General features: G+C 42.9%; 1 protein-coding gene across 1 annotated transcript in view; it reads left to right on the forward strand.

The window, feature by feature from the left end:
* The window catches only part of LOC111148918 (TBC1 domain family member 9), a 122731-nt gene that overhangs the window by 92844 nt on the left and 4423 nt on the right, over positions 1 to 25464 (forward strand). The window contains exons 14-18 of the mRNA XM_022505709.1: positions 11565 to 11663; positions 11810 to 11878; positions 15964 to 16204; positions 21995 to 22060; positions 22860 to 22946. Coding sequence (XP_022361417.1) covers positions 11565 to 11663; positions 11810 to 11878; positions 15964 to 16204; positions 21995 to 22060; positions 22860 to 22946 — 562 coding nt within the window. The remainder of the gene's footprint in view (positions 1 to 11564; positions 11664 to 11809; positions 11879 to 15963; positions 16205 to 21994; positions 22061 to 22859; positions 22947 to 25464) is intronic.

The raw sequence follows: 25464 nt of genomic DNA on the forward strand, positions 1-25464 counted from the left end.
TTTTTTTTAAAGATTTTATTTATTTATTTGACAGAGAGAGATCACAAGTAGGCAGAGAGGCAGGCAGAGAGAGAGGAAGAAGCAGGCTCCCCACTGAGCAGAGAGCCCGATGCGGGGCTCGATCCCAGGACCCTGAGATCATGACCTGAGCCGAAGGCAGCGGCTTAACCCGCTGAGCCACCCAGGCGCCCCTTAACTGGTCACTTTTGTTGGACGTTTATTTTGATTACTTCCAAATTTTCAGTATTTTATGGCAAACTTATATGGTATGATTAGATATATATGTTATATTTTGATACATATTCTGTATTCTATGATAAACTTGTTTGCAAATATCACATCTCTGATTATTTTTTTAAAGTCCATTCTAAGGAATAGATCTATAGCAATAGATCAAAAAGTATGAATTATTTCCAAGCTCCTAGCACACTGTCCAATTTCTATAAAGATTATTCCAATTTGTATTTCCACCAGTGGAGATTAAGGATGGCTATTTCACTTCAGTCTCTCCAGAACGGGTTATTATCGTAATACAATAAAGAAACATCATTGCCTCAGCACTTTTGGGTAACACCATGTTGGAAATTGTGGATGATTATTTTTCCAGAAAAAGAGCCCATGTGATTAAAGACAATGGTTATTATCATAGCAGCGGGTTGTTTTTCTAAAGGCATCCCCTGAAACCTTTATTGTTAAGAGATTTCTGAACCAAAGTCATAAATCTTAGTATGTGGAAACTCAGCTTTATTCTTGACAGCAGATACGCCAACAACATGCTGAGGTCAGCAATTGAGCCAATTTTAAGGGAAAGAGAAGAGAATGGAGTGAAGACCAAGGGTTGGTTTTCACTTACATCCTCTCCGGATCCCTAATGGTGGCCCTTTGGTTGCGAAACATCCTGTCACAGGATACAGCAGCAGTTTCCTTCCTTTGCCTGGATAAACCCCTTTTATTTATACCAACACCTGTATTACTTGGTCTTTGAATGCATAATGACTGGGTTTTTTTTTCTCTACTTCGCATCCCCGCATTGCTCATAGGGTCTCTCATGGCTCCCCAGTGCCTTACAGTTCATCCTAAAGAGACCACCACAAACCCTTGCTTATCTCTCTTTTTCCCTCCTAACCATTAGATTGGTGGTTCTCAGTCTCGCCTGTGCATTAAAATCACTTACATTTTTTTTCAAAGTCAAGTGAATTCCCAGGTTCCATTCCAGACCTATTAAATCCATATCTTTGGCATAAGGCCTAAGAAATAAGTCTTTTTTGGAAGTTCCCCAGATGGTCCCAGTACCCGGTGAGGGTTGATAATCCCTGCCCTACATGCAGAATGGGGCCACTCGTCGCGGAAGCTGTTGTTAACCTGGTTTGAACTGAGGCACGACGCCAGTCCTCTGAGGCATGCGGTACATTTATTCCCGTGCTTCAGGATACTCAGCTAGGAAGACAGAAAAGTAGGAAAAACACTGAAAGTACTTTCAGCTTTGAGATCTCGTCAAGGACTCCCCCGGTGGCTGGAGGTTGGTTAGGTATGGATCAGATTTCTCCCGATGAGATAACTTTATTCATAAATGTCTCATGGAGAAATTCTTGCTCATTTTAAGTTCTCCCGAGACCCTCCTGGAAGGAATTGTACAGTTTGAAAGGTAGTGTTATTCTTTGTGGGCCCCATGTGTGAGGCTCTGCAGTCGTCAGAGTTATACAGAAGTGCGACACAACACCCCGCCTTCGGGGTTGACCCATAGACCAAGGTGACCCTCCTCACAGGCACAGGGGCACATGAATAACCTTACAGCAGACACACGACCACCATGGAATTTCCTCATGTTCCAGACAACCCAACCCAGTGGGTCGAATCTGAGAAAAGCAGGGAAAGGATGTGGCTAATAAAACACAAGGAGGTGTTTGTGCCGGACATGTACTTATGGAAGTCCCAAATAGTGTGTTGAGCTTATTAATGATAACCACAAAAGTTATCTCTCACTGATAGCCTACCTTGGGCAGGGTGCTGGGTGCTTCCCGGATAGCCCCACCAAGTAAATAGTAACCCATTTTTTTTAAATTAAAGATTTTTTTAATTTATTTATGTGACAGAGAGAGATCACAAGTAGGCAGAGAGGTAGGCAGAGAGAGGGGGACACAGGCTCCCTGCTGAGCAGAGAGCCCTATGCGGGGCTCAATCCCAGGACCCTGAGATCATGACCTGAGCCGAAGGCAGAGGCTTAACCCACTGAGCCACCCAGGTGCCCCAGTAGTAACCTATTTTTAAGGTGAAAATGGAAGAGACATTGAGTTAGTTTTTCCAGACCACACAGTTGGGAAGTGGCTCTCTAACATTAAAGCTAGAGCCCATGGGATTTGTCTGGATAGAACAGATCTGGAATTGTAAGGGTACATATGGACATGAGGTCAGTTAGTCCAGGAGAGGCTGGCAAGTGGGGAGTCTTGAAACCACTGATTGATTTGCAAGGCACTGAACAGCCCCTTGGAAGCTGAGGAGAGTTTTCTTCAAGGACATTAGTTTTGCTCCCCGTGCAATAAATTGGAGTGGGGAGACCTGAAGGAATAGGCTAGCAAAGAAGGTATTATAGTTGTTTCAGCGGAGGAAAACCTGGGAGATACAAGAAACACTGTTTGTCTATCCATTTGTTGAAAAAATATTTAAGATGTTAAAAGTGCTTATCTTATCCCAGGCCCTGAGCATACATTATCAACACCTGGTGTGAATATTTTTTCTTTCTTGATCTTTAATGTATAGAGGTTTTCCAGCACAGTAGAAATCCCAAGGTTAACCTGATGTATTTCTATAACCCATCACACAGTCTAACAGTTAATCAACATTTTTCTGACCTCTCTCATCTAAGTCACTTTTTTTTTTTTCTGGAGTGTTTTCAAGCAAACTCTAGACAGTATACTATTTTACTTGTAAACCCGTCTTTATGTATCTCTAACGGGAAGGATTTGGGGCCTTTATTGCTAATGCCTGGCTTTGACTTCCAAGTTTAATTCTTTTTTTTCCTCCAAGTTTAATTCTTTTTTTAAAAAAGATTTTTATTTATTTATTTGACAGAGAGCACAAGTAGGCAGAGAGGCAGGCAGAGGGAACGGGAGAAGTAGGCTTCCCGCTGAGCAGGGAGCCCCATGCCGGGCTCTATCCCAGGACCCTGGGATCCTGACCTGAGCCGAAGGCAGAGGCTTATCCAATTGAGCCACCCAGGTGCCCCCCAAGTTTAATTCTTAAAAGGCTATTCATCCCTCAAAAAAAAGAAATGTAGCTAAATTAGTCAATACCAGTTGTTAATGAAACCTAAGCTATTACATTAGTGCGTTTTGCCTGATCTATAGATAGATGCCTTTTTTCTTGTGCGTTTGCCAACATTCCTAGGAGTAATAACAGCTACCATATAAGTTGTTTTGCCTGTGTAACTCACAGACTCCTTACCCAACCCAAAGAGGTAGAAATAATTTTCCCTCCTTTGCTGATAAGGAAGCTGAGTCTCATCAGTTTTCATGAAACTTCTGTGGAATGTGAGACTCGCACCCCTATCTGACCATGACATTGTAGCCTCGCTATGATACCCAGCTGTCAGAAGCTGTCTCCTTTATAGAAGCCGAAGTTTGTATTAACAGGCTTGTGGATTTGGGGGTTTTGTTTTGTTTTTTTAGAGAGGGAGAGGGAGTGTGGGGGAGAGGAAGAGGAAGAGAGAGAATCTTAAGCAGGCTCCACGCCCAGTGCAGAGCCTGACGAGGGGCTCCCTCTCACGACCCTGAGATCACGACCTGAGCCAAAATCAAGAGTCAGACACTTAACGGACTGAGCCACCAGGCACCCCAATGGTGTATTTTTTTTTTTAAGATTTTATTTATTTATTTGACAGACAGAGACCACAAGTAGGCAGAGAGGCAGGCAGAGAGAGAGGAGGAAGCAGGCTCCCTGCTGAGCAGAGAGCCCGACGCGGGGCTCGATCCCAGGACCCTGGGATCGTGACCTGAGCCGAAGGCAGAGGCCTTAACCCACTGTGCCACCCAGGCGCCCCTGGTGTATTTTTTAAAGAAGGTGCTCTAGAGCAGGTGGCAAGGTCCCATAACTGTGCACGTGGGCAGACACCCAAGTGGGCAGCAGGTGAAGGAGTGGGGAAAAGTGGCCTTGGGGTGCTAGGTGGTGAAGGCCTGCTTGGCGGTGGGGCAGTCTCTCTGCCCCTGGAGATGAGGAGCCACGGTTGCTGGAACCTCTGATTTTTTCAAGAGAACTCAGAGGTCATGATTTTATTTGAATTGTCCTAATTTTCAAAATACTCTCTTTGCCAAACATGCCACGGTCTCACTAGCCTACTGGCTGCCTCTTTATACCTTCTACAACTTTTAAAATAAATTTGGGACACCTAGGTGGCTCGGTCTGTTAAGCGTCTCAGCATGGAACCTGCTTGTCTCTCTGCCTGCCACTGTCCCTGCTTGTGCTCTCTTCTTCTCTGTCGGACAAATAAATAAATAAAATCTTTTGAAAATTAAATCCATTCATTTGTTCATTCATTCTAGGTAAATATATAATGGTAAAGGGCATTCTGCTTTCACTTTTCCATGCCCTATCAGAATCGATGATCACAAGACTGAGAGTCAGGATGTATTTTTCTGCCCATTTTGCAGATGATAGAACTCAGAGAGGTTAAGTAGCTTGTCCAAAGTTTCCCGGTATGTTGGGCTGAGATTCAGATCCCAGTCCTGTTTGTCTCTACTGCTCTCGTCACTTCTTACATTTTAACTAGCAGGCTCAAGCTAGCTGATAATCAGTCAGTTCACCTGAGCTATTTTACAACGAAGCTGACCAAAGTGTTTTTTCTACAAACTTTTTCTCGTATGACCATGGCTTTTCTAAGCCTTTCTGCTAGGCAGAGATCTCGAGAGAGTTAGTACCTTGAGGAGCACAGATTTGGTTATAAAATAAGGCCTTGCTTTCTGACAAGGCGTGATGAAGGTGTTGCATGGATATGAATACTGTCCCGAGTTGAGAGTGCTTTAGAGGTCAGAGGACTCTGGAGAGGCAACCCATTCAGCAAACATGCAACTCCAAGAAGCAAAGTGTTCACACTGACGTCGTATCCTGATTCCTTCTTATCTTCCTCCTCATCCTTTTCTTTCCTCCACCTGAATACCACCGCCCCATCCAACATACACATGCATGGGACAGACAGATGCCACCACGCCAGAAGAAGGCAGGGGGCAGTTTGGGGGAAGTAATCCTTCAGCTGTTTGAGAATCCATCACCCATCCCTTGGTCCCAGCCTCCCACAATTTCACGCTGTTTTTTGAGTCTCACATCCCATCTGTTCCTCCTCTCACCTCCAACCCACTCTTCCAAAGCAAAGCCTCAATCACCTAGACCCTCAGGTGCGAATGGGGTTCAGTCCTTTGGCTAATCCCAGGAAAATAAGTACCCATAAATTAAACATTGAAGAGGCACTTTTGAGCATAGTTTCAATGAAATACTCTTACATAAAAACAAAAGCTGTTTTGGAAATGATGCTACCTTTTTGTTTCCATAAATTTCCCTGTGGTAGGCAGATTTGTTCAGATCCTTCTGTGGACTTACAGCCTGAACTAAGTTTTGTGTTTGTTTGTTTTGTTTTTTTGTTTCTCATGGGGGTTTTTTGGTTGTTTTGTTTTGGTTTGTTTTTAGGCTATAGCATTTGAATATTTCTAGCCCTCTCTGGAGGATTTAGAAAGGTGGAGCCTAGGGATGCCTGGGTGGCTCAGCGGGTTAAGCCTCTGCCTTCGGCTCAGGTCATGATCCCAGGGTCCTGGGATTGAGTCCTGCATCGGGCTTCTTGCTCAGCAGGGAGCCTGCTTCCCCCTCTCTCTTTGCCTGCCTCTCTGCCTCCTTGTGATCTCTCTCTCTCTCTCCCTCTCTCTCTCTGACAAATAAATAAATACAATCTTTAAAAAAAAAAAAAAAAGAAAGGAAGGAAAAAGAAAGAAGAAAAAAAAGAAAGGAAGGAAAAAAGAAAGGAAGGAAAAAGAAACTCCACCTATTGAAGTTGGTGGAGACTGGGCCTTGTGGTCTCTTTCTCAAATCTGTCTCTGTTCTCCATCATCCCTGTCTTCCCAGCAACACAAGGGAAAGCTTGGAGGGATGAAGGAAGTCACAGGGAGGCTGCCCAGGAGGAAGGAAGTCACAGGGAAGGCCAAGGGAGCTCTTGTCTGCTCAGGAACCATGGTGGGGCCGGGAAACACCAGAGAACGTGAACTGGGAACTTGAGACAAACCGGTCCCCACATCATTCCTTTATCTGAGCCACTTGCTCCTTGTCCCAAGTCTGTGCAGCGAGAGTGGGAACGTGTGCATACAGGAGGGGTGAAGTGGAATGAAATGATAAAGGGCCAAATGCCTAGCTGTTAGCCAGTCTAGGCAACCCTGGGGGAGTGGGGCAACGTGGCAAAAAGAGGAAGCTCTGCCTGCATTGAAGATGCCTCTCAGTTCATGAAGACGTTAGAAATTCGATTGGAAGGTTAGAAACAGGCTACAGAAATATTTGGATAAAAATTGAGTGGGAGAAGAGATGTACATGAGACGGATTATTTTGTTTAGTGTCTAAAGAAGAGTCGATTTTTAGAAAAAATAAAATAATTTTAGGCTCCTTCACCCTCATCACTAAATTCTATCTGTTAGAAAAGGATCGTTACATTAGTGAATTAGTTCTTTTCACGGAACTGAAACGTGCCACGTCTGGGAGAGAGTATTACACCCGGGCCCTTGTTTCCGGTAATGGGGAATGTTGGCTCCAGGATCTACAGAGCCACCTTTTGTTTGCCCTGTCTTTCGCATTTCATTCTGTCAGAGCCCCTGCAAAAGGTGGGAGAGAAAGGGGGAGGAGGGAAGAGAGAGGGACCCAGTCATTCTCATTGCTCATTTCCTTGAGACACCCTCCAGAAATAGCCAGTCAGGAACTTGGAGTCCGTGGTTTCCTTTTAGGTTGGGGCTGTTTGCTTCAGAAGGAAGAGTCCCTTTATTTCCATTGTGTTCCATCTGCGGCCAGTCCCAGAGAGAGGGTCCTGCCTACCAAACAGCGGGATCCATTTCTAGTTGAGGAACAACTAGATCTAGTTCATTAAATATACATATATAGGGCTCTTTGAAGGTCAGGCTTGGGGGGGAAATAATTCTTTCTCAAGCAATCTGCAAAGATTATCAAGTCAGTGTTTAATATTAGTTACTATTAATGGTTACTTTATTTTTTAAATTTATTTTTTATTTTATTTTTAAAGATTTTATTTATTTATTTATTTATTATTTATAAGAGTGACAGCATGAGCAGAGTGTGGGGCAGAGGGAGAGGGAGAAGCAGACTCCCCGCTGAGCAGGAAACCCAACGCAGGACTCAATCTCAGAACCGTGAGATCACAACCTGAGCTGAAGGCAGATGCTTAACCAACTGAGCCACCCAGGTGTCCCTATGTTGGTACTTTAATACATCTATATTGGTACTTAATACATCTGTCTCTAACAGCTGTTGTACAGGACAGTTTTGGGATCTCATTTTATAGAGTAACATGCTGAGGTTCAAAGGACCCAACTGGATTGTGTAGAGTCACAACAACTAATTAGTCAAAGAACATGAATCTGAATCAGATTTTGTATAGCTCCAAAAATCTATGTTCTGATCTATGCAGAGACAGGGAAGAACTTACCGTCGGAGAGAATGGTAGGTGGTGGAGTTATGGACCTGGTGTTTGGGCCTCAGACTTGTGGCTCAGCCCCTATGGCACTCTGGGTCACTTATTTAACCTGTGTGAACTTTGGTTTTCCCATCTGTAAAATGGAAATGACAGTACCAACTCACAAGGTTATGGTAAGGAACCCATGACATGGCCTATAATGGCTCTGCTAGTTGTAGGTATAATAAAATTGAGTTACCTTCTGTCTCACAACTATGTTTTCTCGTTGTTAATCATAGGCGTACTATGGCCCCGTTTGAAGTAACCCCAGCTCTCTGTCGTTAGCATGTACGTTTCAGTGAACACTTTACCAGCTCTGTAGACGGGCGAGTTAATAGTTTCTGTTAAACTTGTGATTGCTTGTCTCTGAAATGGGAGAAGGAAAGCGCTTTTTTCCTGGTATTATCATGGGCATTCAATGTATTCAGCGACTATTTGTCAAACACTTACTAAATCAGCCCTGTCCTCCGCTCCAGGGGACACAGCGTCTGCTCTCATTTAGTGAGCAGGGGTCGGGGGGGAGCGCGGTATAGGTATAAGAAGTAAAAACTAAACATAAGGTCAAATGGTAAGTTGAAGGAGAAGCACAGCAGAGTAAAAGGTAGACGTGCTGTTTCTCTGAAGGTTTGTTCTGGTGAAGTGATATTTAGCCAGGATCCAAATGATGTGGGGAAGTAAGCCCATGGATTGCATGTGCCGGGTCGAGGGGTCAGACAGCCCCTAGACCCCGGCTGGCAAGGGAGCCTGCATGATACGTTTGCGGAGCAGCAAGAGCCGCTGTGCCTGGAGGAAGGAGCAAAGGGCTGGTGGCAGGTGACCGGAGAGGTAGCTGCTGAAGCAGGGAGAGCGTGTGGGGCTTGTCAGCCTTGGTGAAGACTTGGAATCCGACCTGCTGTAAAGCACCTGGTGTTTTTTTAGCAAAATAGTGTCGTTGGACACAGGCTTTAGACAGAACACTCTTACTTCTGGAAGAAATAGAAAGGTGCAAGGCTTCGAGGGAGCAAGGTCAGTTCGGAGGCTATGGTAAGAGCAAGAGAGGCTTAGACTAGCGTGGTGACAGGAGAGGGGGTCAGCAGTGACGGGAGTCCCAGGGAGTAGGTGCTGATAGAAGAGGTCTAAAGACAAAATCCTGGGGCTGCCTGGGTGGCTCAGTGGGTTAAGCCTCTGCCTTCAGCTCGGGTCCTGATCTAAGGGTTCTGGGATCAAGTCCCACATCGGGCTCTCTGCTAGGCAGGGAGCCTGCTTCCTCCTTTCTCTCTCTCTCTACTTGTGATCTCTCTCTCTGTCAAATAAATAAAATCTTAAAAAAAAAAAAAAAAAAGACAAAATCCTGGAGCTCCCTAGGGTTTAGAGAGGGGGAAGTTGTGCAGAGGAGACAGAAGAAGTAGCCAGTGAGGAATGAGGAGAACCCGGAGGATGGGATTAAGTGGAATTAAGACAGAACCATAAACTTTGCCAGGCACTCTAAGAAGCAGCTCGTTAAGTGTTAGATCTTGTATTACTTGGAATGCAGACTAGGCAGTTGTAACAACCAACTCCAAAATAGAGTTAAACAGGATAGAAATTTGTTTGTCTCTCACTTTCAGTCCGCATAGGTGGCTCAGGGCTGGTGCGCAGCTCAGTGGTATCAGGGACCCAGGCTTTTTCTTATTCACTCTTAAGAAATGTCTTATCCCCACAGGAAGGAGATAGGGTGGGTGTGCTCCGCTCCTTTCATGGGCCCTTGTCCATGAAGTTTCTACTCACATCCTATTAGCCAGGATCTAGTCACCTGGCCACAAGCCACAGGGGAAGCTGGGAAATACAGTCTCTCGCTGAAGATCTGGGTAGTCACCGAAATTTTGAACTATATACATGAAGGGAGAACAGATTGGGGAGACAACTGCCAGTCTGTGTGACAACCATTAGGTTTGTCTCACAATTGCGATGGCTAGATAACATCAGCCCTCATTTCATAATTTCAAAAATGCAGCACTCTCTCTACTGATGTATCCTTAAACTCAACGGTAATTTCTCAACTCCCTGATTATCACTCACTTTTCAGATTGATCCATCATGTTCTGTCCTAAAATGTTACACCATAACTTCAAAGCCGCTCTTTCACTTAGAAATAATTACAGATTCAAGGGAGGTAACAAAGAATTGTACAAAGAAGTCATGAGCACTTTTCCCCCAGCTCCCACCACCACCCCCCGCCCCAGTGCTAATAACCCAAACCACAATAGTCAGGATACTCAAGTATACTCAAGTGTACCATCACCACAAGACTCTCTCATATTACCCTTTATAGCCGCATCCACTCTTCCCTCACCCTATTGCTAATCCTGGCACACATTAATTTATTCTGTCTCTCTATAATAATGTTATTTCATGATTATTACACAAACAAAATACATGATATGCAGTCTTTTGAGATGTCTTTTTTCTTCATTATAATTTCTATGAGGTTCATCCTAGTTATTTTGTATAAAATACTTGTGGCTTTTTTTTTTTTTAATCCTATTTCTTGGGTTGGATTCTGTGGTACGGATGTCCATAGGCCTGTGTTTAAACCCTCTGTTTAACATAGTCCTATAACTGTTACCCAGATCAATCTGAGCATCCTAGAAATGCCCTTTGTGTCCTCTTCCTGTCACCGTCCATCCATCCAAAGTCAGTAATCTCCTGACTTTTAATACCGTAGGCTAATTGTGTTTGCGTTTGAACATCCTTCACAAATGTATAATTCCATTTCGGTTGAATGAGCTCTTTGGGTTCTGGTTTATTTTGCTTAACATTATGATTGTGAGGTTTATCCGAATGGCTCATTTTCATTGCTGTGTAGTAATCTATTGTGTGATAATGCCACAATTTATTTATCTGCTCTGCTGTTAACAAGCATTTTAGTATTCACTTGCTTTTGGCTAACAGTGGCATTGTGAATATTCCAGCATATGTCTTTAGTAAAAACATATATACTTTTGCGGGGAGGTACTTAGGAATTGGTGTGTCGTAGGTATATCTATCTACTCAGATTTAGTAGATACTGCAGACAGATTTCCCAAATGGTTGTACCAACTGATACTCTGAGCGGCAACACATGAGGGCTTTGGTTGTACCATAACCTTGTCAACACTTGATATTATCTGTCAACTTTTTCTTTATCCATCCAGTGTGTTGAACCATGGCAGCCATTCCTTCCATTGGTCACGCTTCATGCTTTAAGCAGAACTTCTTTGTTTTTCTTTTGCACCACTAGCAGATAGAAAACTTTGTATATTCTTTCTCAGTCTTCAGATTGAAAGGCTTATTTGGCTTTTGAAGTTTCATTCAACAAACATTCAGGTCATAGGAGGCATTTTGGGGTTTGGAAAGGTAGCTAGCCCACAGTGTCTGCCATCCAGAGGTAATGTGGGTTTCTGAATGAGGACAAATGCTACTGAGCTGGAGAACAGGAACAGGGAACCTCACACAAACATTTCTTCTGACCTCCCAGGCTAATAGCAAGCCTCAGATACTTCCTTTGTTCTTGTCAAGAAAATTCTTCCTTTGGAGCATTTTTTTCTTACACAAATGGCCCTTGTAGGCTTATTTAACCTTTTCTTCCCTGTTAAGTGCTGTCGATTTGAGCAAGACCCATTTGACTTTGACATGTATTTCAGTTAAGAAGCATGAGAATTTCCTGGTATTTACTCTGGTTGCTAAATTGTTTTTTAAATAAATTGTTTTTAAAATAAATGAAGGTATAGTCTAGGATGCCTGTCCTTTCACAAGAAATGTCTTCTCTGTATCTAGATTGTGTCTCCATAAATCTTCCAGATATGATACTATGTACTTTGGCAGATTTCTCAGAAACACCACTATTGCTCCTTTCTAGAAATTTGGAACCATCCGGGCAGATTTGATTGAGCAGATGAGATTCAAACAGAGACTGAAGGTGATCCAGACGCTGGAGGATACTACGAAACGGAACGTGGTAAGTCCTTTGAAAAACAGCAGGTGCCCTTCTCGCTCCATAAACTCCTGCTGGACAGACTAAGATGGTTTAAAAGAAGAAAATCAGAACTTTGCCAATATAATATCTTTGAAATTGTGTGATTCATTGTGTCTACCTTCTTATAGGTCCGAACAATTGTGACGGAAACTTCCTTTACCATTGATGAGCTGGAAGAACTCTATGCTCTTTTCAAGGTGAGTTTCAAAGCAAATCCATGTACAGCCAGGGGAATAAAAGAGTTCACTTTAATGATTCAGTTAGTTCTAGGTTTTTCTGTTAAATTGATAAGGGACAGCATGAAGATCAAAATGCATAAATATGTAGAGCTGAGAGTATAAGAGCGGAATGCTTAGTATGAGAAGTAAACATATTCTTATCAGTCATTTAAGCCAATGTGGTAGCTCTGTTCCACTCCATGTAATATTTTAGCTGTTTCCTTGGACTTGACCAAAAAGGGTATTACTTTATAATACTCATGGGAATGATGGCAATTGAGTTTAAATGCTGCCTGAAATTATTGTAAATTGTGATTTTTTTTATTTTAAGCTGTATTAAAGCACCTTTAGAGCTTTCCTATCTTAAGCTATGTTAAAGCACACTGAAAAAGAACTATGTAGCTAGAGTCAGAATAAGGCTGTACAACTGTCTAAGGAAAAGCTGGTTGGTTAAATTTCTGTGGTTTTCATTCCATAATTCAGTCCATACCAATCTTAGTCCTGAATGACAAAAACATTTTATTAGTAAATAATACAAAGTAGATTTTTTTTTTCTTCTAGAAAAAAATACTTTTGTCCTAACTATCATTATCAACCTCATAAGCAAAAATGTGGCAGGGAGCAGGAGAAAACTTTTAAACAGATGTCTTTTATGCTGATGCCATGTTTATCCTGATTTCTAATTGGGCAGCTTCTTTTTTGTAGTGCCTTTTACTGCCGGAGCTAAACTTGACTGTTTGGAAGACTGCAAAGATAGCAGGAAGCATACAACAACAAAGATCTGGGCTGAATACTAATAGCTCTTAGAATCGAGGGTGTGATAGCTGAGAATGTTTTTGCTAATATTACTGCTTTGCTTGTTAGCTACTGAAGAGCACCTCTCCTTTATTTTATATTTTCATCATTTTTTAAAATATTTTATTTATTTGTCAGAGAGAGAGAGAGAGAGGGAACGCAAGCAGGGGCAGGTGCAGAGGGAGAAGCAGGCTCCCCACTGAGCAGGAAGCCTGATGCGGGGCTCAATCCCAGGACCCCCGGGATCATGACCTGAGCTGAAGGCAGAGGCTTTAACTGACTGAGCCACCCAGGCGCCCCACCACTATTTTATTTCTTCTTGTGTCACTGGTGCCTACTGTAGTGTCTCTGCCTGGCAGGTGCTCTGAACATGGGTGTTGAATAGATAAATGAGTGATCAGTTACTCATCTAGCATAATCTCTGCTTGTTTCTGATGCGCGTGCAAAGAGATTGAGGTCTCACAGGTGGTTAGTGATGCCCGTCGTGTAGCCCGGCAGTGTGACCGGCAGCGTGGACCCCACCCCCTCCCCCACCAGCCTCCATTTGGCACTTGGTGATGAAGTCTTTCTAGTGTGCCAGCCCACTCATATTTTATCCATACACCATAACTAACTGCTCAGTATAAGCAGGTCATACCTAAGAAAGGGTCCCTCTTGGTTTCACAAAGGAAAAATGCAACGAGCCAACCTGGATCAAAACAAAAAGATACAAGGATCCAGTTAGGATCAGATTTTAAAGGGATGCTGAGGACCAGAAGAAATGTGCTTGGCGGGGTGGTAGGGGATAGAGCTGGGCTTTGGGGTGAGTGAACAGAAGTGGGAGTAGCAGCTGGAGGCAGCAAGGCCATGAACAGGTGACAGGAAGGACATTGACATTAGAAAGAGGAAGCTGCCCTTGGGGGACGCCCGGGAAAGGAGGATGAGGCCGCTTGTGTGCAAGTCCCAGATGTGGAGTTTGCTGAAGCCATGACTTCTTACCTGCGCACTCCTGCACCTTCTGGTCTGCGCACTGTCAGGTATCAGGTGTGTCCTGTGGACCCTGAGGATATGCCTGAAGAAAACACACTGTCCTGAGACTCCAAAGCCCTGCCCTAAGCCTGTGTTCACAAACAGGAGTTCACCAAATCTGCCCAGCTCCCCAAGAAAGAATCCAAGACTCGGGGTCGGGGCTGGGAAGGAGCCTAGATACTGTGGAACCCAAGATAAAAACTTCAGTGATGGACTCTCCTTTGAGTGTTCCAAACACTTTAATTGGCCTTAAATCACTAGAACAAACACTGAGGCGTCGGTATTCATCAGACCCCCTGCCAGTCTCTTTAGTCCTTCAAACAGCTAGTTTCTGGGGTCAAGTGGGGGGTTTTCTGCAGATAGAAAGGAAAGATGCAGTCCTTTCCTGAGGAGCTCAGAAACTTGGCAAGCCACTAAGCCTACACCTGCAACTAATGTAACATTGTGTGTTAACTATACTAAAATTTAAAAAAATAATAATAAAAAACTAAAAAGTTAAACTTGGAGGAAAAAGGTGCAAAGGCTGCCACCTTGAGGCACGTTTGATGGAAAATATAGTTCAAGGCCCCTTTGCCCTAGTTTATCTCGAACTCTCTTTGGTTCTTTTTGGACGTCCATGTCCCTGGTCTCCACGTGACAGAGTATGGGGGCAATCAAGGAACAGGCTTGTATTCTTCTGATGGTGGGGAGCAGCATGAAAGTGCCTGGACCCACATTCAAGCCTGGTTGTAGAGTAACTTGAATGCTTTAGTTAGAAGGAAATGTTCTGGGCAACCTTTATCCGTAGCTCAGGTAAAGAGGACCCCTGGGGAGGGGGGATCATCAACCCCCCCCACAACAGAGGGCTCTGGGGAATCCCCTTCCAGCTCAATCCTTGCAGCCTCTCTGATGGCCTCTCTAATCTCAGCTTCGCCTCCCTCAGACTGCCCGCCCTCTGACCTCACCACCAGGAATGCAGTCCCCAAGCCCTGGTGAAATCTGACCGCTTCCTTCATTCTCCAGAGGCTCCCTTGAGGAAACCTTGTGGAAACCTGGCTTTGGCTCTGCTTCCCACCTCTCCTCCTTCCTCTCTTGCCTACTCCCACTTCTCTCTCTTTTAGTTCATTAGTTGTGATTCCCAGTAAACAATTGTGAAGAAACATTTGGGCTTTGCTGCTTTCGAAGTAAGGGCAAAATCAAAGTACCACACACAATGACTGATTCCCCCTTACACAACTCCCAGACAAGGGGGAAAGATTGGATTTGAAAGTGCTTTTTTTCTATTGCAATATTTATACGTTAATGTTGTGAAATAATCAGATAGTACAATAGGGAATAATGTAAAAATAAAGTCCTCCTTTTCATGCCCCTCCCATCTCTCCCATCTACCATCCAGAGCTAACTGGAAATGTCAAGGGAGGGGTATCCTTCTGGGCTTTTTTGTTACGAATTTTATCTTTGTGGTCTTCCTAGAATGGGTACATATATCTACCAGATCTAATACGACTTCATGAATAAGAGGCTGCCTTGTTTCCAAGGACAGAAACAGGAAGCTCTTTGTTTTTTCCAGAGGTCTATTCTCCTTACCCTGGTAGTTCCTACTCATAATTTTTCTAGAGCTCTTTTCAGATGTGCGCAATAAGAAGACAACATATTTGTAGCTTGAGTACTGTGACTATGCTATTTATGTCACTTCGGTGACCAAGACTCAGGGGGTGCATGGGACAGTGAACTAGGAATTCAGAAACCCCCGATATCATCATGCTTCTGCTCTGAGGAACGAGTTGACCTTCTGAGACCCACTCAGCCTCCGGGCTTCCTCATCCTCACCTAGAAAACATGGTGGTCTGATTAAATTACAGAACCTTTTCACGTTAACATTCTATCTAACTTTTTTAAATAACAAAATTGTGTGTATTTTCGCAGGAGTTATTTTTTTTAATGCTTGTGAGTGTGTGTGTGAGGGGGAGAAACAGAGTGATGTGGGGTGGGCGGGGCGGTCCCTTTCTTCACCTGCCTCCGGGAATGGAACTGGATCTTCCATACCAGATGTAAGCTGCAAAGGGGGTCCACGTGGAGTTAGTGGGGTGGTTGGGCGGAGATCTGTGTAGAGCAAGGAGAAGACAAGGAGCCCTGACACCAGAACTCCGCGCCCCAGGAGATGCACACGGGTTGGCAGGTTGACCGAAAGCCCTTTTGCAAACGTCAGGCAGGGCTTTTTCTTCCTGTTACTTGCTATGAGATCGCAACCCCAGCAATCCTCCTGTTCTTTCCTTTTCCAGGCGGAGCATCTCACCAGCTGCTACTGGGGCGGGAGCAGCAATGCACTGGACCGGCACGACCCCAGCCTGCCTTACCTTGAACAGTATCGCATTGACTTTGAGCAGTTCAAGGGGATGTTTGCTCTCCTCTTTCCCTGGGCCTGTGGAACTCACTCGGAAGTGCTGGCCTCCCGCCTGTTCCAGTTATTAGATGAAAATGGAGACTCTCTGATAAACTTCCGAGAGTTTGTCTCTGGGCTAAGTAAGCAGTGACGTTTTTGCATGACTTTGGAGGGGACCGATGGGGCAGGAACACCTGCTCCACTGCTGGTGGCTCTTGGAGCTGCCCTCAGGGCCCCAGCCCCACATTGCCTCCAAAGATTGGGTTTCTAGGACAAAGGAACACATTTTAAGGTTTGCAAACTGCCAGTGATGTTTTCTCTTGTTTTTTTTGTTTTGTTTTTTTAATTATTTATTTGACAGAGATTGCACAGGCAGTGGGAACAGCAGGCAGAGGGAGAGAGAGAGAAGGAGGCTCCCTACTGAATAAGGAGCCTGATGGGATCCAGGGACCCTGGGATCATGACCTGAGCCAAAGGCAGCCGCTTAACCAACTGAGGCACCCAGGCATCCCTGCCTCTTTATTTATTTATTTATTTTAGATTTTATTTATTAGAGCGTGCACACATGCACCCATGCACACACGGGTTGGGGGGAGGGGCAGAAGGAAGGGGAGAAAAGACTCCTTGCTGAGCAGGGAACCCGATGTGGGATTAAATCTGAGGACCCTGCAATCATGACCTGAGTCGAAGGCAGACACTTACCTGATGGAGCCACCCAGCCACCCCTGCTGCTGACATTTCTTTTTAGTGAATGGAGGTACTCTATGATTAAAGCATTGCCTTCTACATGAGTTAGTTCTCAGCCCTAGTTAAAATACATTATCAGAGAATTTGCAAGACAGTAAAATGTCAAGTTAAACACTGAAACCATAGGCCGTGATAACTTTCCAAGAGAAAAAGAAATATTTGGGTGGATTGTTTTTCTTGGACAAAAACTATATTTACATTATATTTCATAAAATTTTATAAAAACATTTTGTAATGTTTTTAATGAAGGGTTGAAGAAACCACAGCAGTGCTGCAGTCTAAATGGAGGTCTTTTCTCTCCATTTTACCTGGAGGAAGGACGGTCCATCACGAGTGAGAACACCCCATCTCATAAGCAGTGCGTAGTTTCTGCCCGTCAGCCTCCCTGACCATGATTCTGCGTTAGCAGGGCTGCCCTGTGTTCTTTTGAACTCTTGCTCTGTTTGTAACTGAGCAGAAGATCTATAGCGTAGTAGAGCCTGGCCTGCCAGATAGGAGGTTGTGGTTGTAGTGCGCATTATGGCAGGCTGCCAGAAGGAGAGAAGGAAAAAAAAAGTTGATTCTAGTCATGCCGCTCTGTGACCTTGGCCATGTACTTTAAAACGATATGCCCTAGGAAACACGAAGGGGTTAGTCATAGAGCCAACGATGATGCCAAAAAAGTGCTCTAACTCTTTAAGAATAATGACTAGAGGGCTTAGAGGCCAGAGGAAGCTGATGGTTTTTAAAAAGGCAAAGGGGTATATAGCTGAGATGCCCTGAGGAAGGAAAAAATTATTTGTGTAAAGCGCTCATGTATATGCTTAAAGGGGACGTGGAAAAACTAGCCTTTTTTTTTTTTTTTGAGAGAGAGAGAGCACAAGCAAGGGGGAGGGGGAGAAACAGGCTCCCTGCTGAGACATGGGGCTCAATCCCAGGACCCCGAGATCATGACCTGAGCCGAAGGCAGCCACTTAACCGACTGAGCCACCTCGGTGCCACAGAACTAGCCATTTTTAAGTGCAGATGATGTTTGGATGCTTTAGAACTTGTACTTGATCACTAAATCCAAACAGGGGCCTTTTGAGGGGATAGTAATGGTAACTACTGTTTACCCAGCATTTACTCTTCTCCAGGTGCTTACCCAATGCTTTATGTACATTTAATCTGCCTCGGGTGCACAACTACAAAGTTGGAGTTTGGACCCAGGCACTCCAGGGCACAGTTTGTGCTGTCACTATAATGCTTTATTACCCACCTGCTTACTGTTATCATCCCAATTTTCAGTTAAAGAGATGAGAGCTCCGAAAGGTTCAATAACTTGCTGGGACATTAGTTTTCAGCGAGTCGATACTTAACCTCTTATTGAACTGAACGGCACAGCTCGTACCTGCTGGGCCCAGGATTCAGACAAGGGTATTTCTGTGTGGATCGTTCATCCTTTTTTCATTACTCTGTGCTGATGACAGCAACAGGATATTTTTTAGGGAAGGGGGAGCTATCAGTTTTTAATTACACAAGTAGCACATAAGTACCTTCCACTTAAAAAAAAAGAAGAAGAAAAGAAAAGAAATGGTCCAAAGAGGGCTAAAGGCCCCTTTGCCCCTCTTTTCATCTTTTCCACCCCAAGGTAACTACTTATTACCAGATTGGTGGCTATCAAAAGGAGATTTTTTTTTTTTTAATTAGCTTTGGACAAGGATAAAGAGGAAAAGGAGACCAGTGTGGCATGTAGAAAGTGATAGAGACAAATATTTAACTTAAGTTCGGTGACTCCAGTAAGGAAAATTCCCTTCAAAATCTTCAAGAAAGGAAAGCTGTCCGGGATAGTGAAAATACCAGGAAAGAGTATTTAGGCTCCTCGGAATGCAATTGCATTCTTGAGCAAAGTAAGTAAGCCTCGCCCTAGATACTGGGAGAATGCTCAAAACTGTTGCTAGTTATGTGGGTCAATTATTAGTTACAGAGACAGAAAAAAAAGAGAAATTTTGTTCAGCCTGATGCCTGGCTGGCTCAGTTGGTTGAGCAGCTGCCTTCGGCTCAGGTCATGATCCCAGCGTCCTGGGATCGAGTCCCACATCGGGCTCCTTGCTCGTCAGGGAGCCTGCTTCTCCCTCTGCCTCTGCCTGCCATTCTGTCTGCCTGTGCTCACTCTCTCTCCCTCTCTCTCTCTGACAAATAAATAAATAAAATCTTTAAAAAAAAAAAATATTAAAAACTAAAAAATGAATTCTGGGAAAAGATGCATTAGTAATTTTAATGTCAGTCCCTAGAAAGTTCCCTCTAGAAATTCATGAACAGATGGTCTGCATGGAATTAAAAATGAAGGATTATTATCAGAAGCCACGAATGAGCTGTGTCTCCTTTTCCAGTTGTGTTGCTGAAAGGCAATCTCTAAATATGTCATGATGCAGCTGGTCATTTGACAGATAACTCAGTATACACCAAAAAGGCAACGGGTATCTGAGTGGTGCAGTCGTTAAGCATCTGCCTTAGGCTCAGATCATGATCCCAGGGTCCTAGGATGGAGCCCTGCATCCAGGTCCCTGCTCAAGAGGGGAGTCTGCTTCTCCCTCTCCATCTCCCTCTCCCACTATTTGTGTTTCCTCTCTCACTGTATCTCTTGCTGCCAAATAAATAAATAAAATATTTAAAAACAAAAACAAAAACAAAACCTTAAAAAAAATAAACCAAAAAGGCAGGAGTATATTGAAGTTGGTGATTGGGTGACTGGCTGAACGTTGCCTGCCATGTGGGATGGTTAATGAAATCAGTGTCAGGGGAGAGTTCTCTAGTGCATGGGGCCTGATTCTTAACCTCTGACCGTTTCTTCATTTGCAAATGAGATTATATTAAATATTCAAGATTATATTAAATACTTCTAGTAGAGTTCCTGGAACAGTGCCTGACTGAAAAGGCTTAGTTATTACTGTTACTATGATTACTCTTCATCCCCCTCTACTGGACTCAGTCAGCAACTGAAGTCCTAGAAAAGGAGAAAGCCAAATTAAAACTTGTAGGAAAAAAAAAAAAAAAAAGACCAATATTGCTCACCAAAGTTTCCAACTAAGTCTAACGTCTGATATTTTGAGTATGAGGGATCTGAAAGAATGAGTTCCTATGTGAAGTTGACTCAATAAAGGCCAACCCTGGCAGTTTTATAACTGGAAAAAAAAGAGAGAGAGAGAGAGAGATAAGAGGCCTACTCAGCTGACATGTGGGCTACATGAAGCTGAGAGACGGCCAAAACATTAGATAACAAAATAAGATTTAAAAAATAGGAGAGGTGGAAGTGATTGGCAAAAACAAATTGGTAAGGATAAACCAGAAATCCTAAATTTTAAGAAATGATTATTAAAAAAAAAAAAAACCCAAAACTCAGGGGTGCCTGGCTGGCTCAGTCGATGGAATATATAACTCTTGATCTTAGAGTTGTGAGTTTGAGTCCCATGTTGGGTGTAGAGATTACTTAAAAATAAAAAAATCTTAAAAAACAAAAACAAAACAAAACCCAAAACTAGCTAGAGTTTTTACATATGGTATGGTGGGTTCAAGCATGGGATCTAGGGTCAGACAAATCTGAATCCAAATCCTGGGCTTGCTACTTACTAACCTATGACCTTGAACACAGTACTTACCATCAACAAGCTCAACTTTCCTCATCTGTAAAATTGGGATAATATTTATGTCCATCTCATAGAATTCTTGTGAGAGAAAAGTGAACTGACATGTTAACATGAGACTTAACACAAAGCAAGTAATTAATATATGTCTGTCATTTTCATGATGAGTATTAATTGGTGTGCAAACATCTTGGGATTTAGTTAACCATGTGGTCAGTATGAAACTCCACAGTGAAAGAGTATAAAAAATTGAATGCAGACTCAGGCTCTATTAGTAGAGGCGTCAAGAACAGCTCCATTATTCTCTGAAGTGGACTAGAGGTTTCTGGAACTCTCTCTCCAGAGAGATATTGATTGACAAGTTGACCTGTAAGGTGGACGTGCATAAAAGTAGGGAAGGTGGAAAGTGGAAAATAGACACACTTGCCTTGAAAAGAATCTTGAGGGAGACAGGTGTGTTATACTCAAAATCTGAAGGGTTGTTGTACTGAGGCAACAGACCTATTCTGTTTGGCTTTCAAGAGTCGAATAAGGGGAAGAAGAGCAGTTCTAAATCTTTTTTGAGTCATGGACTCTTGGAGATCTAATAAGGACTGTAGACGTTTTCTCCCCCACAAAATGACACATGCACATAGAGACAAAATTGTACATTTTAGGGGATTCGTGGACTTTCTGAACTTGAGGTTTCAGGTTAAGGATCCTAAGACTAAAACAAAAATTGCAGAACTTTCAGTATGTAAAGAATACATTGGTGGAATGGAATGCCTCTGGTGGTGATGAGCTCCCTGTCTCTGAGAGTGTTCAAGCAGGTGCTAGACTTTCCTGGCTTTCATGGAGGAGGTGAGATGCCTACATTTAGGGGGACACAGACAAGACAACCCCTGATGTTCCTGCTAACCCAGATTCTGTGATTCCTCTTTTCCCAAAACTGATTAATCTTCAACTAGGTGCTCTGAGGCTAGATACTTAACAGAGGATTTTCTGATTCCTGAAATACTTATGGACCTTAAAGGAAGAAGTAACAGGGTTCTTTTAATCGAAGTGATTGTGATATAGTGGCAGGTAGATTCGGATGCATTAAACTGAAGAAACATTAAGAACATCCCAAAAACAACTAAAAGGGATTTCTACAATGAGTTATTGGAAGGAATCTCAAACATATTTTGAGATTATTTCTGAATTCCATTAAAGTGTTGAGACCCAGTGATATGATTTTTCTTATTATGTGTCAGCCACTATTCTAAGCATTTTATACATGTTAGCATGTTTAATTCTCGTATTCCTTTGATCCTGATGTCAAGACCACTGGTAGAATCTTCTACTATCATCAGGCCTTATATAGGGGAAACTGAAGTAGAGAGGTTAACTCTCTGAAGGGCATATGGTAAGTACAAAGGATTTGAAACCAGGCATCCTGGTTCCAGAGCTCTTAGCCCTAATACGTGCTGGCCAGACTTCCTGTCACCCAATATCTTGACTTCAATTTGCAAAAAGTAGGTTTTTCAGGGGAATGTGAAGCCCAGAGGTATTAGTGGTGCATACAATACATTTTACATTAATACTTATGTGATTTGATTCTAGGTGCTGCGTGCCACGGGGACCTCACAGAGAAACTCAAACTCCTGTACAAAATGCATGTCTTGCCTGGTAAGTGAGCTACAGGAGGAGCCTAACTATAGTTATAGTTATGTACCTAACTATGACCTGGTTTGACATTTTTTTTGTATATATGCATCCACACACAAAATCACTCACTGGTCACTAACGGTGGTCTGGTTAGTAATTACCTACATAGGTTCCTGAATCAGTACGTGCTTGCATCTGTGGTCATTTACCTGTCTGAGCTACAAATTGTAAAAGAAAAGAGCAGACTTCTGCAAGAGAGGGAACAAATAGCATTTGGTAACTCATGGGATACAAAGGTTATAAAAGAGAAGAGAGGGTAGGAACCTGAGATTTTGAGTTTAGAAGGAACCGTTTTAACACTGACAGAAATAAGTAGGAAAGATGGAGAGGTTTTGAGCTCAGGTTTTTAAAAAGGTTGGCCTGTAGCTGGGATATAGCTAGCAAATACTTTAAAAATGGGGGATTTGCCTTAAGGATAGAGAAAGGGTAGAACTATAGATATGAGAATTATCTTTAATTGCAAACAGTTTCTGAAATTTGGTTTGTGAAGCAGCATTTCACAGAATTTTGGGAAATCTTATGAAAAGGAAGATGTAAAGGGACACTTTGGTGTGAGGTTGTTAAAAAGGAATGTGGAGTGAAAATGGAGTGAGTTCCCCAACCCCCATAAGGCGTTCAGGGCCCCCGGTGGTGTGCCCCACTGTACCTTTGTACCTTCAGCTTCTCACCCTCCCCCTTGTCACTTCTGTAACAACTAACGCACATTTTCATTGAGTCACAGCTTTGCCAATATGACAGTTACCTCTCCTCCTGTCTCTAGAGCCATCCTCTGATCAAGACGAGCCAGATTCTGCTTTTGAAGCAACTCAGTACTTCTTTGAAGACATCACCCCAGAATGTACACACGGTAAGCAGCTTTCGTTGCCAGGGGTACTGTATTTCTTTTCTCCACAGCCCCCTGTCACTGGAAACAGTTGCCCCCAAAGCTAGTCAGTCAGAGAAGTATACCAATCCAGTGGCCTATGTTACTTTCTTTTCATATATCTGAAGTCAGGCAACCAACTACTGGGGAGTGGGTCCTTGGCCCATGGAAGGAACCATGTACACCTTGTCCCCCTGGCTTAGAGGAAACATGGCCCAAAGAATGATATATTTTGCTCCTCTGTCCTTGCTCTAGCCAGGCTCATTAAGAACATCTTCCTATTATTAGGCTGCTCTCCAGAATCAGGACATGTCTGCCAAAAAGAGTTCCCTTGTTTCTGTCTTTGCCGTCAGCAAACTCCAGCCCATGGGCCAAATGTGGCCCACGGTCTGTACAACCTGTGAAGAGTGGGTGTTTTTTTTTCCTTTTTTTTTTTTTTAAAGATTTTATTTATTCATTTGACAGAGAGAAATCATAAGTAGGCAGAGAGGCAGGCAGAGAGAGAGGGGTAAGCAGGCTCCCTGCCGAGCAGAGACCCTCATGAGGGGCTCGATCCCAGGACCCTGAGATCATGACCTGAACTGAAGGCAGAGGTTTAACCCACTAAGCCACGCAGGCGCCCTGGTTTTTACATTTTTAAGTGGTTTTTAGAAATCAGAAGTGAAGTAATGTTTCATCATGGGGGGAAATTATATGAAGTTTAAACTTTCGTGCCTAGAATAAAGTTTTATTGGAACACAGCCAAGCTGTTCGTTTGTGTATTGCCTCTGGCTACTTTCATGACAGAGGGGTAGAATTGAGTAGTTGAGAGAGAGACCGTAAAGCCTGCAAAGCCTGAACTATTTACTCTCTGGCCCTTTACCAAAAAAAAAAAAAAAAAATTGTGCTCACTTCTGCTTTATGTAGTTGTCAGATCTACACAGATGTCATTCAACTCATTGTACACATCTCCAAATTTTTATATTGTCACGTACTATTTGTCCTGTATGAATTTCAGCAGTGTCTCTCAACTTGCCGCTGCAGCGAGTTACTCACCTTCTCATACATCACCAGTGAAGCTTCGTGGCTTCACCCAAGTCCTAAAATAAAAGTGGTTGCTCCCAGGTCCCTTTGGCTCTTAAATCTCGCCATTCCAAAATAAGCGCAGTATAGACCAGCTTTATTATCATTATTATTATTATTATTATTATTATTGGAGTATAATTAACATATAGCATTAATATTAGTTTCAGCTGTACAACATGATTTATTCTGTTTATCACTCAGTGCTCATCACACTGTGATGTAGTCACCATCTATCAGCAAACTCCATTATTCTGATTGAGTAGAAAGGGGTGCACTGGATCCAGCCTTATTATTGGCGGTAGGAGTTGAGGGTAGGATCTGTGGACAGAATGTACTCTCCTGCTCTGTATGTTGTTACCCAGGTGACCTCAGGTGGGTCCTGGTATTTCCAAGTCTCCATTTCCTTCTGTGAAAATGGAGATGATAAGCTGCTCTCTTGGGTGTAGTATGGATTTAATGAGATCATGCAGGAAGGCTTTTAGCATGGTGTCTTAGCATGTCCTACCCTATTCTTAGCTTTGTTAGCAATAGTATTTTGGCTGCAAAATGTGAGCCCTCTCTTTCTTCGTAAACACTCATTTCAGAAAAGGATCCACTTGTTTCGGAATCCTCCGGAATCCTTCAGCAGGGCTCACATGCCAATAGCAATTAATCATCACCAAAAGTTGCTTTTCTAAAAATGGTTTTCTAACTCCAAAACCACTATTGCTTTGTGTTGAAATTCCAAAAATAATAATATATAAAACAAGCTAAAGATAATCTTAGAATTTTGTGATACAAAGATGACAATATCTTGAAATAATTTCTTTTCTGTCATTTTTCTCCATATAACAGGTCATTATAATAATATGTATGTTTATATATAAAAAAATCCAGTGAGGATGTTGCCATGTCATGAGACATTCTCTGAAAATGTGGGGTTTTTTGCTTGTTTGTTTGTTTTGAAAACATGGTTTTTAAATGGCTGTATTATATCTATGGTATGAACTTTCCATATATTAAATACTTTTTAATATCTGCTGGTTTCCTAAATCATTTTCAACATTAAGAGGAGAAGAACTTCTCGATGATATATAGTATGTCGTTCTCACTTTATCTTAAAAGCTGCTGAGATTAACATGATTCTGAATTCACTGAAGGTCCCATATCTGGCAAACCAGCCACCTTCTGGATGATGGAAGAATGCTGGAATGCGTTCTGACAGCTGACAAGCTGAATGGGAACCGGGAGGAGGTTCTACACCTCTCCCCTTTGAAGGCCTTATGTGCCCTGTGATGTCCCATTTTAAGAAGAAAAAGGAAAACAGTTACAAGTGGTTTCCTTGAAAGTCATATCTTTGAAATGCCAGATTATGAATGTAAGGAATATTGTAGGATTTTTTGGTTTACTTTTTATCCACATAGATTTTTATTTCTTTTTTCAAAAGTTCTTGATCTTT

This window comes from Enhydra lutris, unplaced genomic scaffold, assembly GCF_002288905.1.
Source record: "Enhydra lutris kenyoni isolate GAN:26980312 unplaced genomic scaffold, ASM228890v2 scaffoldscaffold21, whole genome shotgun sequence".
Lineage (NCBI taxonomy): Eukaryota > Metazoa > Chordata > Mammalia > Carnivora > Mustelidae > Enhydra > Enhydra lutris.